The 16,352-nt window shown below is 30.8% G+C and overlaps 5 protein-coding genes across 9 annotated transcripts; 2 read left to right on the top strand and 3 right to left on the bottom strand.

Moving 5' to 3' along the window:
- Nucleotides 1–517: 517 nt before the first annotated feature.
- On the bottom strand, nucleotides 518–4,667 carry LOC128392403 (uncharacterized). 3 transcript variants are annotated; one of them, XM_053352427.1, is made up of 4 exons: nucleotides 4,561–4,667; nucleotides 3,678–3,771; nucleotides 1,007–1,922; nucleotides 518–940 (listed from the first exon to the last, which is right to left on the bottom strand). In XM_053352427.1, the coding sequence occupies exons 2-4, from the start codon at nucleotides 3,712–3,714 to the stop codon at nucleotides 874–876; spliced, it is 1,020 nt and encodes a 339-aa protein (XP_053208402.1). In that variant the 5' UTR covers nucleotides 3,715–3,771; nucleotides 4,561–4,667; the 3' UTR covers nucleotides 518–873. The 3 variants fall into 3 exon arrangements, with proteins under 3 accessions (XP_053208402.1, XP_053208401.1, XP_053208400.1); XM_053352425.1 differs by lacking the exon at nucleotides 4,561–4,667 and adding an exon at nucleotides 1,997–2,555 and having other exon boundaries at nucleotides 519–940; nucleotides 3,678–4,419; XM_053352426.1 differs by lacking the exon at nucleotides 4,561–4,667 and having other exon boundaries at nucleotides 3,678–4,424.
- Nucleotides 4,668–8,172: 3,505 nt separating this feature from the next.
- LOC128392378 (zinc finger BED domain-containing protein 4-like) lies at nucleotides 8,173–10,896 on the bottom strand. Of its 3 annotated transcripts, none has more exons than XM_053352394.1 (3): nucleotides 10,740–10,896; nucleotides 10,164–10,454; nucleotides 8,173–10,068 (listed from the first exon to the last, which is right to left on the bottom strand). In XM_053352394.1, the coding sequence occupies exons 2-3, from the start codon at nucleotides 10,444–10,446 to the stop codon at nucleotides 8,543–8,545; spliced, it is 1,809 nt and encodes a 602-aa protein (XP_053208369.1). In that variant the 5' UTR covers nucleotides 10,447–10,454; nucleotides 10,740–10,896; the 3' UTR covers nucleotides 8,173–8,542. The 3 variants fall into 3 exon arrangements, with proteins under 3 accessions (XP_053208369.1, XP_053208368.1, XP_053208370.1); XM_053352393.1 differs by having other exon boundaries at nucleotides 10,164–10,518; nucleotides 10,740–10,892; XM_053352395.1 differs by having other exon boundaries at nucleotides 10,164–10,508; nucleotides 10,740–10,881.
- A 973-nt stretch (nucleotides 10,897–11,869) lies between these two features.
- Nucleotides 11,870–13,648, top strand: LOC128392282 (decapping and exoribonuclease protein-like). The gene is made up of 2 exons (XM_053352281.1): nucleotides 11,870–12,153; nucleotides 12,331–13,648. The coding sequence occupies exon 2, from the start codon at nucleotides 12,349–12,351 to the stop codon at nucleotides 13,528–13,530; it is 1,182 nt and encodes a 393-aa protein (XP_053208256.1). The 5' UTR covers nucleotides 11,870–12,153; nucleotides 12,331–12,348; the 3' UTR covers nucleotides 13,531–13,648.
- A 264-nt stretch (nucleotides 13,649–13,912) lies between these two features.
- Nucleotides 13,913–14,484, top strand: LOC128392284 (uncharacterized). The gene is made up of 2 exons (XM_053352283.1): nucleotides 13,913–14,222; nucleotides 14,295–14,484. The coding sequence occupies exons 1-2, from the start codon at nucleotides 13,993–13,995 to the stop codon at nucleotides 14,389–14,391; spliced, it is 327 nt and encodes a 108-aa protein (XP_053208258.1). The 5' UTR covers nucleotides 13,913–13,992; the 3' UTR covers nucleotides 14,392–14,484.
- A 124-nt stretch (nucleotides 14,485–14,608) lies between these two features.
- Nucleotides 14,609–15,937, bottom strand: LOC128392283 (cytoplasmic tRNA 2-thiolation protein 1-like). Its single transcript, XM_053352282.1, has 2 exons — nucleotides 15,773–15,937; nucleotides 14,609–15,659 (listed from the first exon to the last, which is right to left on the bottom strand). Exons 1-2 carry the CDS (start codon nucleotides 15,830–15,832, stop codon nucleotides 14,652–14,654), a joined length of 1,068 nt encoding a protein of 355 aa, XP_053208257.1. The 5' UTR covers nucleotides 15,833–15,937; the 3' UTR covers nucleotides 14,609–14,651.
- Nucleotides 15,938–16,352: the final 415 nt, after the last annotated feature.

Genomic DNA, 16,352 nt, shown 5'->3' with positions numbered 1-16,352 from the left:
AATCACAATCACAACGGTAAATGTAGAGGGAAATTTGATATTATATAATTGTCAGGTTAATTATCAACCTGATTATTTTTAGTTTTCGTACCTAACCAATGTGCCAACGAAATTAAATCATTAGCAATCAATTATCGTTGTAACAATTAATACTGTTGGTGTTTTTCGTGACGTTTTCTGGTGCTCTATCTTGCTGATATTTTAATCTCAAGGATGAAAAAATAAACAACAATTAAATTAATACATTTAGTTTTCCATGGCAATAACTAAGAAGCCGTTAACAACTTTCTAGATTATCTACAATTAAATTTAATTACCCATATGACCTGAATGTAGATCATATTTTTTAATAATTTAGCAATTTAAATAACAATTTGAATACCATGTTCACCATAAAATATACTTACTGATTTTTTTCCCAATTTATTTTGATTAACTGATTATCACAATCATCATCAGTGAAAATGATTATTTTAGATAAAATCTAATTTGATTGTTACAACTGTTTGGCAACAATTTAATTACCTCTGATAAGATGATCAATTAGAGGGTTGATTGAATTGTCTTTAATAATTGTTTGATTTTTTATATATTATGATTGTTATAAATTGGCGGGTAATGATAATTAGTTGGAGATGTGATTGGTGCGAAATTAAATTGTTTACAATTAGTGACAAATTAATGATATTGTTTTTATTTAAATGATGTATAAACATTATCTTAAATCAAATCAAAGCAAGTTTGGAGTCTTAAATCATGGCAATTAATTACTAATTAATTAGTAATTGTTGGTGTAAAGTTTGTCTTTTTTTTTAAATGACCTTTCAGGCTTGATCACAGTTTGTTGTTTTCTTCATTTTAATTGTTGAGTAATTAAGCTTTGTTTGAAGCCTGATTACCTTGACCATTAGCTTCAGGCCGGATTTTGTATCTTGTCCATCTGAAAATGAATAAGGATACCGATTGTAAATGTTAATTGTCCACTAATTGTTGATGATATACTTACGAGAAATATCCTACAATACCAACTACAATTATCGTTACACAGATAATCGCAAGAGCGCCAGCAATTAACAAGATTTGCCAATAATTATAAGCAACAATTTCCTCCATTTTATCAGCCTTACAAATTGCTGACCCTTTACATAGACTAGAAGTGACCATTGGACTGCAAATTATGTCACCTACCATGTGACACTGGTCATCCGATGTGAATCTCTGATTAATCATTGATCTTTTCCGTGTTCCCGTTGTTGATTCCTGGCTTTTCAGGTCACATTGAATATTACCCGATCCATAACAAGTTGGTGCTAATCCATTGCAAACCAGATCACCCTCAAGAGTACATGCAACTCGAGATGCTTGATTTTCAACCGGAAGTAGTTCAGAATCTTCATCATTTGATCCACCCCCAACTCCTGACTTATCAGCCTCATTAAGATGCTTATCCATGTTAACTACTTTAATTGTCTCGGTAGTTGTTTCATAGATCACTTTAGATTCATTCATTGACCCTAAGGGTGTGGACATTGAAACTGATTCATTGGATGGACTTTCACTTGTTGTAGTTGTGGTTGGTGTTGTTATCATGTCAGCCATGTTATCATTAGATGCTAATGTTGTTGCATTACTATCATCAAGTTCATCTGGTACCATGAAAACTGGTGTTGTTATATTATCCATATTATCAATTAGTGATTTAAGTGTTTCATTAATTGAATCATTTTCGATGTTCGAACTGTCCCAAATCGGTATGTCCGACGTTGCGTTAGTCATTGAAGGGTCATCTTCACTTAATCGAGTTTCTAAATCAGTGGTAAATTCAGTTGAACTATTTAATCCGCTGGTTCTATTTGAAGCCAACAAATCGCTTGATTTAAAGGCAAAAGATGAAGATGATGATATGTTGATTGAGTAAAAAACTATAACAATTAAAGATTCAGAAGAAAAAATCAATATAATTACACACAATTAAATTAATCAATAATTTTCTTACCTGCAAGTAAAAAGTGAGTGACAATTTGAACTGGTAAATGAGTTTTAATCATGTTGATTGTTTATCAATTGATTAACACAACTTGATGTTGATTTAGATTATATAAATTTATTGATTGTGTTCACAAAAAATCAATCAAATCAAAATGGTAATCAAACTAATTACAGGAAAACATTGAGTATTTGGACTCGAGTGGTCAGTCAATTCAAGAAGTTTATCCAACAATTAACTTTCACAAAATGTTACACATTTTATCACAATTTTTCAGCTAAATTTTGCAGTTGATTGTAAAAGCACAATTTAATAATACTGATGATAATCATCCATTAACAATTAAGCAAATGATTTGTTGAAATACAAGAAATTGTTTATATATACCAAGTGAAAATTAAAGTTGATTGTAACACTCACTAAGTATTAATAGTTAAAGGGAGTTAGTTGATAATGATGACAATATAACAACAATAACAATGATAATGTTGATGATGAAAGTTAATTGTTAAAGGACAAATTGTCCAAATTCATTGTTCATTATGGTTGAGTTGATTTGTATTATTATCTGTTTATGAATATCAAGCAAAAGTCAATTAATCAGGATGTATAACTTGAAGTAACTCATATAACACCAACAACAAAAATGGCGCTTGAATTTTTTGAAACTTTATCACTTTTGCAAATTGAGATAATTTAATAATAAACAATTTAACTGAATTGTTGTTCAGTTCAATGGTATAACTCAATATGTAAGAGTCAATATCCTGAGGTTTTCCTGATTCTCATTTCAATAAATATAAATGAATATTAGTTAATCAAATTGACTTCATGTTGTTTTTACAATTACAATTGATTAATAATATTAATCTATCATCCACTTAATCCTCCTCTTCCTCCTCTTGCCATTTACCACCGGTGGGTAAATTGGACCAAAGGAAAACATAATAATAACAATAAGAGAAAACAATCAAATCAGATTAATGTATTTAATTAATAATAAGCTATTAGATTAATTGACCTGACTCAATGCTGAACTTAACCCTAACCAGAAATATTGAATATCATTAATAAGTAACTTGCTCAATCTATCAAATTGTTAATCGTAACAATCAGTAACAATTTCACTCTCTGATTAATTCAACACAAACATCAACGATTAATTGATCAGAAGCCTGGAAACAATTTTTGATTGTTATGATTATCAAATTGATGATAATATGGCTTCTCGTTACGGGCTAATTGTGATTCTAAATTTTGTTTTGCTGTATTATTATTATTATAATTGTAAACCAATGAGATGATTACACTGAGATTTGTAATGAACTTATTATCATCTGATCCATGGGGAATTTATTAATTGTCATTAAATCCATAAATTGTGGTGAATCTTTTACATTGGTTGAGTCTTTTTTTGTTTGCTACTTTGATTGTTCAATTGTCAAGGTTAAATTGTTATGATAATACATCATTTCTGATGCTTATGGTTATCATTTAATGAATAGGATTGGCAAGGTAATTTAAATTCTGGTGATTGTTTATATTGTAATAACTTTTTTCCCTAAATTCAATATCAACTTTAGTTGATTACCTGAACTTGTATTGGTCAAGGTAATTTTTACTAATTTTAGTTATGAATAAGATTAATTTACAGAACAATTAGTTAATTGTAAACTTAAAGGGTACTTACTAAGGTTTTCTTTGGCTTGGAAAAGTTTTATATCCATCTGATGAATAAGTATTCTGGTCAATTAGTAAATTAACTTGTAATTAACGGCCAATAACTTCAATGAGCACAATTAAGGAAACAATGAGTTTGTTGAACACAATTAAGGGTTTAAGAAAAAGTGTAAATGAAACTTTTATTAGATTAGTTGATTGTTATTAATAATGTTGATTAAAACTAACCAACAATCTTGTCTGGGGTGAACAATTTAAATAGATTGTGTGGTAAAAAGAGAGCAAGAGCAAGATTTGAATGAGAAAATTAGTTAATCATTATAAGTATATTGTTGATAATTTAATATCTTAAGGGTGAGATTATTGAATAATAAGGAAGCATGAACATGATTAAGGTGTCGGCGGGGAGGTGAGAGGAGGAGATGGAGTGGCAATGAGATACAGAGACACAGAGGATATTAATGGAAAGAAAGGAGAATGATGATAAATAGACAGAGGAAATAAAGAGAGAAAGAAAGAGAGAGAGAGAGACCGGAAGATGAACAGGGAGGGTCAATTAAATGTCATTTCGAGGAGTTGCCCGGAAGAGAGTGAGAGTGGAATTGAATTAGATGGAGAAGGTGAGATGATGATGAAAATGAGGATGAGGATGATGGAGCTTTGTATTGGTAAGGATTGATTATTGGCTAAAGATGATAAATGTCCAGACCATTGGTCATGATTAACTTTTTTCGTTGATTGTTGGACTGAAACTTTCATTTTTTAATTAGTTAAATTTTACAGAGTTAAGGTGATTGTTGATAGTTTGTGTGATTTGAATAACAATTAATTTTGTCTTTTTAATTATCATTAACTCATTGGGTTTGATATAATTAAGTGAATACCTTTCTCACCTTGATTATTATTAACAATGGTTATATTGTCATCCACAGGAAATAATATTTATCATTTAGATTTACCATTTAATTAAGTAATATAATTAACAATCAACACGACATGATTAACTAAATTGTGTGGATAATTAAGTTGATGGTTAAGTTTAACTTTTAACATTTACACAAGGGTTTAAAAGCTACAATTTAATTGATTATTTTCAAGGTGATACAGTTTAAGGTTAATCAATTTATCTTTAATTGTTAATCATTAACCAAAAAAATGTTTAACCTTTAAAATCAATTAGCTTAATCAACTGATATGTATCATTTGCAATTTAAATTAATCATATTCACAATGGGTTTAATTAACTAGTTGTAAGATAATTAATCTAAAAATAGAAAAGGAAAAGTTAATCATCAATTAGAAAAGTGTAACAATTTGATTGGACAATTAATCAGGAATAGAAAATTATATTTTGAAATGTATCAAATTGTTTGGTGAAGTTTTTGATTGTTGTTGATTGTTTGATAACCTTTCAAGTCTGGACCAATGTCCATACAATTAATAAATCAATGGATCATGTCTCAGGTACATGATTGATTGGTAGTGGTCAACAAGTTGGGTCAATCAACTTAAATGACCACAACAATTGAAAGATTTTCACTTCATGTCTACATGAAAAGTTTTTTTTATCATTAACAACAATTTAGATAATAATAAATGTAATTAAGAGGGGAAGAGAAAAATCAAATTGTAGTTTAATAATAATATGAACGTGATCACAATTAACTTTCAACACCTTAGATTGTAATCAAATCTCAATCATTTGTTTTCATCATCGTCATCGATATTGATTATTATATTTGATGATTAGTTAACTAATCAATAGGATTTACATTGAATGTTAGGAAAACAATTGGCTCCAAACTGTTAGTTTACCAAAAGGAAATTATTGATTTAATTGTGATGATTAAATTGATCATCATCAAGTATTATTACAATTTATTATAATTCGGTGAACTTGTTTTAATCAAAAACTTTTACCTTTGGTAAAATATCACAATTATGGTTAATTTGGTTTGACCCAATTAAGGGAAAATTGTGTTAATGTTGATTGTTAATTATTCATGATGATAATCCAGTTGATTTAAACTAATCTACAATTGCTGAGGTTAATTGTGAGAACAATTTAATAATAGTGCCAGGCAAATCACACAAAGTACAGGAATTTGATTGCAATTAGTTGTACATAATCAACAACAACAATCAACAAAAAGGTTTGTAGTAATCAATGTTAATATCAAGCGAACTGTTATTAATTGTTAAAAGTTGAAAATACAAATCGAGAGCAGATTTGATTGAATAACGGTTGAAAAATGATTGTAAACAAAAAGTTGATTGGTTGATTAATTGATTAATAATTGTCAGTATCTTTGATCAACCGTCGGATTTTAAATCTAATTGTAACTGTAATTGTGCTTGTAATTTTATTATCTTTCATCTTGATTAGTTATTATGATGAAACAAATTGAATCAATTATTTTCTAGATCGTTTAAAATTTCATATCAATGTCATTTTATTGGTATAATGTTATTAAGATCATCCAACGAATTGATCAGATTGATTCACAACGGATTTAAATTATCATATTTACAATTGTTTCTAATTATGTTTTCGATGGTAATTACATTTGATTATTCACACTCACTATTACAATTTGATATCAACGGTGTTGAATCATCAAAAGACTTATGGAGTGAACAATGTTCGGGAAATGGTTCAATAATTAATTCTTGTTCCAGGTACTCTGATTGCCGATCTTGTGTTGTCGCGAGCGAGGGAAACTCTGATTGCATATGGACGGGATCTCGTTGTTGTCCAAGTCAATATCGTTTGAGGTCAAATGATCATAACATTACTTTTTATTGTATCGTAGCGACATACGATGGGAGTCCATTCGTAGGCGATCAATTGATCGTAATGAGATATGAAATTCCTGATCATTTAGAGAATCTACCAGGTAGTATTTCATATTCTGTGCGAGTCGATAGGAACTTGGGACCTGAAATACAAGGCAGAGTTGTAAGTGGCCATGAATTAGCCGACAAACTCATCTCGTGTTTTTTTTCATTTGTCGGTCCGATTCGCGAATCCGATGCAGTCGTTAATCGGATCGGATTTCATTTGGATTATATTAAGAGACCAACCCTATCAAATTCAGTTCTGTTAATTGGTGTCAATGAGGTTACCGTTCATCTACCATGTCATATGGATAAAATTATTCCCTATTTGTTAATACGAGGTCACCCTTCACGAATTTCAGTTATCTCATCTCAACCTCGCGATTTTGAACATACACGACTCATAATAACGAATATTAATTGCTATCATCATATGGACAATCAATTTATTTGTTATCCCTCGGATTCACGATTCACTAGATTGGCAGTCATTGTTTCAGATCTGCTCGGGACTATGACAAATCGCGACAACGCCGGAAATATTAGCGAAATGCCAAGTAACTTGAGTGTTATGCCAAAAAACGTGTTTCCAAAGATCAATAACTCATTAATTATCACGAATACTAATTTGATTCCTTTTTACGATACCAAAATAAGCTTTGTTGACCAAAATAATTATTCGGTCAACTATTCGACGAGTTTATCTTGTTCAAAATACGATTATTATATTGAGTGTCCACACCCTCAATTTGATCTGTTTGATATTAGTCAAATTAATTTTACCCAAGGTTTCAGTTTGTCTATTATTCTGGAAAGCCATGGATTCCCATTTACAGAACAACAGAACCGAAATTTCAATTTAATCTACACCATTAGACCTGATCCGGTTGTGACCGCCGCCCAGTTTACACTTGATAATACAACGATTTTTATTCGTAACCTTCATCCCGATTATGAATATACCATTGAATTTAACACAGACCATGGTAGTGAGGGCTGTTTGAAGACTAAATTAACGATAATTAATGAAACTGATTCCGAGATTTATTGTGAAATTGATAGAACAGCAACTCATCAGATCATCGAAACCGCTTTTATTGTTGTTGAAGGTTATCGAATTCTAATTGCCCGAGGTTCGGGATTTAGTTTAACCAAATTACATCTTGTGTTGATTTTTTTATTCTCCTTGATTTGTGGGTCCATGACAATTGCGCTGTTACGATATTTCCAAAAGCTTAAAAAAATTTCTGCGAAAGGATTAAATCGTATCATCAAATTTGATAGTCAATTAACTTTTTTCAATGAGCCAAGAAAAGGCATAACCAAAGATCAATTTTACAAGGATGTTAAATCAACATAAGTTTAACCAAAGAGAGGACAATTTGATTGATTTAATTCTGTTGACATATTGTTTAGAATATGAAATTGATTAATTTAAATTGTATTAGAATATTTTTTAAACTTGGTAATATTATCTAATTATCTAAATTATGATTCCAGTTCATTATTGTTCATTATTTTACATGTATATTGTTTCAATTGATGTTTGATTGTTGTAAATTTTTCAAGTTTTTGTCGATTAAACTAAATTGTGTAGTTTTTGTTTGTTTTAAAATAATTAAAATCTCTTTTTTCATTACACGAGAAATCAATTATTGTCAATTCAATTGTATTTTGATATTAATTTAATCTGCCAATGTAATCATTATTATTATAATTAATCATGTGAATGATTAATTTATCGTAGGAGAAACAAAAAACTTGATGAGGAGATGGTTCAATTAATTGAGATCATCCGTGTTTGGTTAATTGCTGGCAGCTCAATCAGAGGAATTTGATCACTTGGATAACATGGATTGAATCAATATCATTTCGGAGAATCGGATTCAAAAGTCGAGCAAAAAATAGTCTAGTTAAATTATTTATCTCTTTTAAATTTGATTGATAAGAGATGGTGAGATATTTACTTATGCTTTTGTTTTTTCGGTGATGATTATGATGATGATGACAATGAAGAGGAGGAGAAAATGCTCAAATTTAAAGCGAGAAAACGACATCGGCAGGTAAGCTTTCCAACATTAGGAGATTTTCCATTTGACTGGAATCGATAAGACATCGTTTTCTGGTTACCAACGAACCCACGCCAGTGAAAAGCCTCTCTGCTGGAATAGCTGAAGCGGGAATGCTAAGATATTTCTTGGCTAATTTATGAATCGATGGAAACAGAGTTTTATGATTATCCCAAATTTCAATTGGATCGGAAGTAATGTTAAAAGTCCTGTGGTCGAGATAATTTCTTAATTCGGCTGCTATTTTGTTTGAGTCGGTTTGTTCATTGCATCTCGCTGCTCGACTTACTCTTCGTAAACACCAGATATCATCGTCTTTTTGGTCTCCTTGACCGACTTGATCTTCTATGGTACCATCTTCTGAGGTTAGCATCGAGTTAAGTTTGTTAACTGCTTTCACCGATTGTGCTTCACTAGTGAAATCCAAATTTTTGAACCTTGGATCCAACAATGTGGCTATTGATGCAATTGGATCAGCTTCGATGTCTTTAAAATTTGATCTGATATTTTTAAGAAGAGTGTTTTTAAATTCCTTTGCACAATTGGTCTCAGGTAATATAAGGTTAATTGCTTTAACCAAAACTCCAACGATCGGGATAATTTTACTTATCGGTGTCCATTTTTCACTGCTCATCTCATCAGCTATTTGATGGAAAGGTTTTAAAAGAGATAAAGTTTCTTCGGCTATTTTACCATCCGCTTCACTGATAACTGGTCCATCGAAGCCCATTAGAACGTTTGATATTTCAGTGCTTTGGCTAACATAACGTTCCAATGTTGCATAAAGGCAAGTCCAATCGCTTTCGTCAGTTGATTTATCATCAAGAGGGGAAACTTTTAATACGACAACTTTATCTCTCATGATTGATTCTTGAGCTGCAGTAATTTCGTCACAAAAATGTAAGTTCTCCCTGATTTTTCTTATCAACATCAATAGTTCAGATTGTGAACCAATCGATTCTCTAAGCATTGAATCAAGTGTGTGAGCGAAACATTTCTGATACTTAGATGCGTCCAAAAGTTCCTGTAAAGATCCCATTAAGCCAGTAATGTCATGGGTAATAGCACAAGTTATTTTCTCTGGATTGATCGCCCATTTATTAAGAATGTCCATTACTGCAGAGCGAAGCTCATCTGTAGAGATTGTTGTACTGGGCAGTTCACGATTACCAATAACAATGGATCCATGAGATGTACCATCAATAAAATGCGAAGTCAAAGTAAGATGACTGTGTTGAGTTAAATTATTATTCCAAATGTCAAATGTTAGGGCAAATTCATCAACTTTCGACAATTTATCAGCAATATAAATTAAACTGCTTTGATATTTTGTGTGTAATTTCTCAACAACACCCGCTTGGGGTGGAAAAGGTAAATGAGGTGCAACTTCATTTAAAAACTTTTTGAATCCATCACCCATTGCGATTTCCTCAGGAAGCATATCCTTGGCAAACCAACTAGCCACCAGATTAGTAATCAACTTAGATTTGTCATCTTTAAATGAGAAACAAAAAAGATCGTAATTAAATGAGAAATATGATTAATGATTAAAATGATTAAAATCGAAAAGAATTGTAAACCAGACTAACCTTCAGTCTTAACTCTTTTACTGCTGATTGATTGTTCACTTATTGCCTCTGGACCTTCAAGTTGTAAAATCAATGTTGCATGCGAATTTTCCGATGCTGGAATTGCTTGGTCAGAGGTGGTGGAAAGTTGATGAGGTAAAAGATTATGTATATTTCTCAAATGAGCCAAAAAATTAGAAGTGTTCCCACACTTTTTAATTTGTTTTCCACAAAGTCTACATTGAGCTTTATCTCCAATGGTAGAAAAATAATTCCAAACATTTGAAGGTTTTCTCTTGTACATTATGAATCCTTAAATTGGAAGAGGCAAACGGTAGAAACAATTTAAAACAAAAAATGTTTAATCTAAAAATCACTTAAATTGAACAAAAAAAAGCAAAAGAAATTAAGTCAAAAACAATCAAACAAGATGAAAAAGGGAGAGCGAAAGACTAACATGGGTGTAGGAGAAAAGATGGAAAATAGAGAGAGAGAAGAGACACTCACACATAGAGATAAAAAATAAAATTCTCTCAATAAGAAAACATTTAAACTTTTTAATTAAATAGAAATAATTAAATTTAATCAACTACTTACCGGTTATTAATTGCGAATCTAAGTTATCGATATCAAAGTGGAAAAAAACAATTCACCAAAAAATCAGAATAAAAAATCAGAAAATAATCAATTCAAGATCAATTGAAATTCTAAAGAAAGAAAAATCTTCCAACAGTTTCACCATCGATATAATCGATTATCAGGGAGAATTTCCTAATCTACAAGCGAACAATAGATCGATTATCGATCGATGTTTTCTTTTAATCTTTAATCCGAAATTCACTTAACTACGGAAAAGAATAACAATCAAGTACAATTTAGTAGAAAATTTAATTAATTATTTCGATTATTGATCAACATTTTGTTTTCATGTTGATTCGTTGAAATGACAAGAGAATTTTAATTTTTTTTTCGCTCGATTATCAACCCAATTGTTTTTAGTTTGTTGTCTCTTTGATAAATTTTCTTAAATTATTGATTATTGGTTTTAAGATTTTCAATTAAATTTTTTTTTCGCAATTCTTTGTTTTTAATTGTTACAATTTACTGATTAAACACCTTTAGAATTTCAATTATGATCATAATTTTATTTCTCTTTGTTTATTCTTGATCTGATCTTGTCGAAATCGAGTAATTGTTACATATGAACTTGACGAGAATTTAATTTCAACTGTTATTTTTTTCACAATTTCTTAATTTAACAGTTAATTGTGACTAATGATTGAGATTATTATCACATTTATAATAATTACATTATCATAACGGGTCCGATGAAACAATGATTCAACAGCAATTGACTAAATCGTTACAATTAAGATCTCTATTAAAATCCCAAAAGATGAAAATGAATCAGTTAATAAATGAACTAATAAATGATGAACATGTTAACAATTAAAGTGAACAATAAAATCATAAAAACAATCAAGTTAATCATAATTAGACTAATGATCGTCGTCAATTCAATCAGTCCACTGATTGTTTTGGAGAAATTAATTATCTTAAAAAAAGAGCAACGGACAAATAATTAAAGAAAAAAACTTTTCCAAGAGTAAAAAACAGAAACAATCAAGAAAATCAATCGAAACAATTAGCAGAAGATTTTAAAAGCAATCGAAACAATCATTTCGAAAACGAAAAGTTTGCAAAAAAAAGATGATCCAAAAAGTGGTCAACTGTTGATACGAAATCAAATGAAATGTTTTTAAAAGCAAATTAACTTTCAATTGATTTTGAGCCTAAATTGTTAACTAATCAACTAGAATCCTTTATATAAGTTAACGGTTTCTACTCACATGATATTATTAGTGATCATTAACCAGAAATCTTTGGGTTAACATAAAGTGTTTGTGTTTGTTTGTTGATTTCCCAAGTAGTTTAATTTTGTTCAATCCCAATTGAATCCCAATCGATTTAATCAGTTTATTGAAATTTTGTTTTCTCGATAAACATCAGGGTAAGTTGATTTTCTGATCATTAATTGCGATCAACAGGTAAACGAATTGTCAACTTGAAAATTCAATTCTAATTCCTTATTCTCATTGTTTTCCTCCTATTGCTCTTTGTGTCTTTGACTCTTATATTGTTTTTGTTTATCTTTTTGTTTCCTTTTAATTGTTGTTATTACAATTAGAATATTGATTTTTTCGTTATGTCATCTGTTGATCTACCTGTTCAAAGATGTTATAAAGCTAAAGATTTGGAGGTTTTCGGTGTCTCTGATAAAGAGATTATCATTGACAGAATTTTAATTCCTCATCTATTCAAATCTCATGCTGATGCTTCCATACGTAAACCTACAAGAATTGGTTTCTATTCACTTAAGGTAAACAAGAAGACAGGTAAACGTGTTTACTTTGCTGACAAATCTCAGCTGAGATACCTGAATGTTAAAAATGGTCACAAGTACGATCTTAAGGTTGGTTATAATCCAAATATTATTTGGGGCCAGGATTCGGTTGGTCTTGATGATTTTCTTCGATGGATTTTGGAAAACCGAACCAAATTCACGATTGGTCGTCAATTACATTCCATTTATAATTTGAATACCGATTTTATCTGTTACCGAGGTGTTTTAACGAAGTTAATGGTTACACCTTATGAGAAACGTGAAGATTGGATGTTAATTGCTGTGAAAATAGGTGGAACAATTTATTTCCATCAACTTCGAACCGATGCCAAAGAAGATTCTGATCAAAATCAACCGGAAATATGTAATCTACTTAGCTATTGTGGTCACTCTTTCGAGGACATGGTTTGTAGTGAGTTCAATGAGGTGGCCGGTGGAGGTGATTCTCAGCTTGGTTCTGGTGACACTGGTCAATTTTGTTGCATCTTAAGGTCACGTTTAAAGTCCCATTCACTTGTTTATGCCGCTGAAATGGATTGTATTGAAGGGAAAACTCACCTGACTGATCCATTGGATAAGCTTCGGTTTATTGAGGTAAAAACCACTGGTACCATTCACTCAGCTCGTCAAAGGGAAACTTTTTATCGATTTAAGGCCATTAAATGGTGGACTCAGTCTCATCTTGGTGCTGTTGATTCGATACTTTGTGGTTATCGTGATTCAGATCAATTTGTTCGTAATGTTGAAAGAATTCCGGTTAAAAAACTTGCCAATGAACGAATTCACTGGTCACCTCATGTTTGCCTTAATTTCCTTGATTCTTTCCTTACATGTGCCAAACAATGTGTCATCCAAGAAAAGGTCATTTATCGTATTTATTGCTCTCCAGGTCTTGATATAACCTTTACTCAAACCCAGTTACCAATTGAAGCATTTATCCCGCGTTGGTACCTAAATGAAAGTCCACCTCAACCGCTCATTTGAACATTTATCATCCATTTTCAATGATAATCAATAATAATCCTTCATTTTGTATGACATTTTATCGTGACTTTGATTTAATTTTCCTCATCACCAATAAAATAATTCCCATTCCAATGTATTTTGATGCCTTTTCTTGCAAGATTTTTAACGCGATCAAATCAACAAGATACGTTGATAGTCAACAACTTTGCAATTTAAGATCAACAATCAAGTGTGAGTCACAAAACCACTGGCTTTTAATCACATCGATTTCCGTCCGATTAGTGGTTTATATCCATACTTAGGAAAACTAAACCCTGCAGGCTTATCAATGATAGCCAATGAGAGTTGAAAAGATTAAATTGGTTTTAAGAAATTAAGTTAAAATTGTATTGGAGTTTACACTTGGAAAATCAGTTCAACTTTTTCATTGAGTTTTAGTTCTTGTGTGAGTGTCACTTATTGGAAATAGAAACACAAAAAATGCTTCTATTCAATTGTTACACCATTTTAATTGTTACAATCGTTTCATCTGATGCCTTTTTCATTAAAAATGCATTCAAAGCGTACGACCTTTATACCAAAGATTTAGAACAAGATTTTACTTCCATTGTCATTAATTATGTAAATGAAACGAAACCATGGTTAGCTCCTTGTGCCATTAATTTCATCAAAAAACACCCAAAAGCTTTTGATTTATCACCACACAAAGGGTAAGTTGTTAGACATCAGATCAATTTCAATATATCAAATCATTTATGTTGCATTTAAATTGTTATCCGCAGGGACGAAGTGGTTTACTTGGATTACACACTCTTGGATATTGCAAGTGAAATCTTCAAGAGATCTAAATCATCACCATTGGAAAAACTATTGTGTTAAATTATGTTTCGATGGTTAATTGTATTCATGATTGTACCAACTGACCAATCGATGTGGATGCATCTCCAAAAATCCATCAACAGCTTCGCTTCATCATGTATTCAGAATTACTGATTTTTCGAGACAATTAAAAAGTTACTTTGAAATATATCAAACTGTCAAACAGAATGAATTAAAAAAAAACTCCACGGCAAAATTTGCTTAAAGAATTACATAGTTTACATTTGGATTAAAGAAATTAACCAAGAGTTGGAAAATTTCTAATTTAGTTCGATAGGTTTGTCATTTGTACAATTACATGAGCCACACTTTGATTGTTTCGATTTAGTTTCATCTGGTTCCAATCTTTTTATCATTTTTACCTTACTACTTTTAACTATTCCTAATCTGGGTAATCCTTTTCTTAAACCTTCCAACATTACACAGGCTTTACAAATTCGCTGACTTGAGATGTAAGAACATCTTTCACATGTTCCTTGAATAGGTAATCTTATCCCTTCATCGACTGCAAGAACTTCCCCTGAATGAATTATATCCAAAATGGCCGATGATCGAACAGACTCCAAATCTTTAAGGTAACTTCTTACATGGCCTCGATAAGCATTAGGGGCATAAATACACTCAGTGGAAAAGTAATGAAGCTTCTTAAAATAAGCATACATAACAATTTCCTTTTCATAAGTGTATTTAAAAGGTTTACATCTTGGTATCACATTTTCTTCAGAATTTTCTCCAGATCCAGTCTTAATTGCGGTGCAACGTTTCAATCGTGCGATATCACCTCGAAGGACATTCATTAAAATAGTTTCAGCAATATCATCGGCATTGTGACCTGTTACAATCACATTACAGTTTAACTTTAAGGCTCCACGATCAAGAGCCTGACGTCGGAAAACACCACAAAAGGTACAATTATTTTTTCGGCCAATCTGTTTAACGATATCATCCATTGACCAACCATAAAGATCTTTATATGAAAGAATTGTCAAAGGTAAAGCATAATCTCTCTGATTTTGCTTAACAGTTTCCAATGAATCGTCACGATAACCAGTAATACCTTCATCAATTGATAACAAAACCAAATTTAAACCATAATCATGTCTCTCATTCAATAGCTTCATAATATATGCTAAAACTGTTGAATCTTTACCACCACTGGCTCCAATAGCTACCTTATCTCCTCGCTTGAATAAATTGCCTTCAATAATTGTATTGTGAATCTCTGATTCGAAACAATAATAGAAACACTCTTTACATAATGCATCGCGCTGTTGAAGAAAATAGAGAGAAAAAAACAAGAAACAATTAAGAAAAAAAAATTCTAAAACCAGAAACAAAAATTAACCAAATCAATTTGCGAACAAAAAATTAAGATACTCACAGTTTTCGGTCGTTTCAATATGGCCTTTGCCTCTTTACAACGAGAACAATTTAAAGGCATCTCATCGGAAAATCAACAATTTAAATTAAATCAACAATTAATTCAAATTAAAAACAAACAATTTATTGGAAACATGAGTTGGTAACCATTGGAAACGTCAAAAGAAAACATCAATTAGATAAGCGGTAAATTCAAATTACTTTTTCTAAAGTTTTGAGATGAAACAATTTAATTATTTTCTAATTAAAGTATTGTAACTATATTATTAATAGAAGAGAAAAATTGATAAATTTCAACTTCCGATAGAGGTTTTCTTGTAATTATCACTGAATTGAAATACCAAGAAACTTTTTTTTCTGAATTTTCTTAGAAATTTCTTTTTCTATTCTTTGAATTATCATGAATTAAATTCATCGTAAATTATATCTCATTTAAAATAGAAAAGGAAGAAACAAATTGTTGTGTTGAAGGAGAAGATGAAGATAAATCAGGTTTTTTTTCTTCTTCTCTCTTTGTGATGATGATTTTGTTCCATCATCATTATCATCTTTCTCTCTCTCTCATCTTCATCTCACCCGCT

The sequence above is a fragment of the Panonychus citri genome, unplaced genomic scaffold (genome assembly GCF_014898815.1).
Source record: "Panonychus citri isolate SS breed McGregor unplaced genomic scaffold, ASM1489881v1 Contig00136, whole genome shotgun sequence".
In the NCBI taxonomy this organism is placed as follows: Eukaryota; Metazoa; Arthropoda; class Arachnida; order Trombidiformes; family Tetranychidae; genus Panonychus; species Panonychus citri.
Note: the sequence above shows the minus strand (reverse complement) of the source record. Positions and strands in the feature narration are given on the sequence as shown.

Bases quoted from the DNA above. Each gene is read 5' to 3' on its own strand.
- LOC128392403 (XM_053352425.1), bottom strand. From the start codon at position 2,048: ATGATTAAAACTCATTTACCAGTTCAAATTGTCACTCACTTTTTACTT. The intron at 1,923-1,996 runs GTAAGAAAATTA...TAATTGTTATAG, and splicing joins CACTCACTTTTTACTTGCAG to TTTTTTACTCAATCAACATA. The intron at 941-1,006 runs GTAAGTATATCA...ATTCATTTTCAG, and splicing joins GGTATTGTAGGATATTTCTC to ATGGACAAGATACAAAATCC.
- LOC128392378 (XM_053352394.1), bottom strand. From the start codon at position 10,446: ATGTACAAGAGAAAACCTTCAAATGTTTGGAATTATTTTTCTACCATT. The intron at 10,069-10,163 runs GTTAGTCTGGTT...TCTCATTTAAAG, and splicing joins TAAAAGAGTTAAGACTGAAG to ATGACAAATCTAAGTTGATT.
- LOC128392282 (XM_053352281.1), top strand. From the start codon at position 12,349: ATGTCATCTGTTGATCTACCTGTTCAAAGATGTTATAAAGCTAAAGAT.
- LOC128392284 (XM_053352283.1), top strand. From the start codon at position 13,993: ATGCTTCTATTCAATTGTTACACCATTTTAATTGTTACAATCGTTTCA. The intron at 14,223-14,294 runs GTAAGTTGTTAG...TGTTATCCGCAG, and splicing joins GATTTATCACCACACAAAGG to GGACGAAGTGGTTTACTTGG.
- LOC128392283 (XM_053352282.1), bottom strand. From the start codon at position 15,832: ATGCCTTTAAATTGTTCTCGTTGTAAAGAGGCAAAGGCCATATTGAAA. The intron at 15,660-15,772 runs GTGAGTATCTTA...TTTCTTCAACAG, and splicing joins TATTGAAACGACCGAAAACT to CGCGATGCATTATGTAAAGA.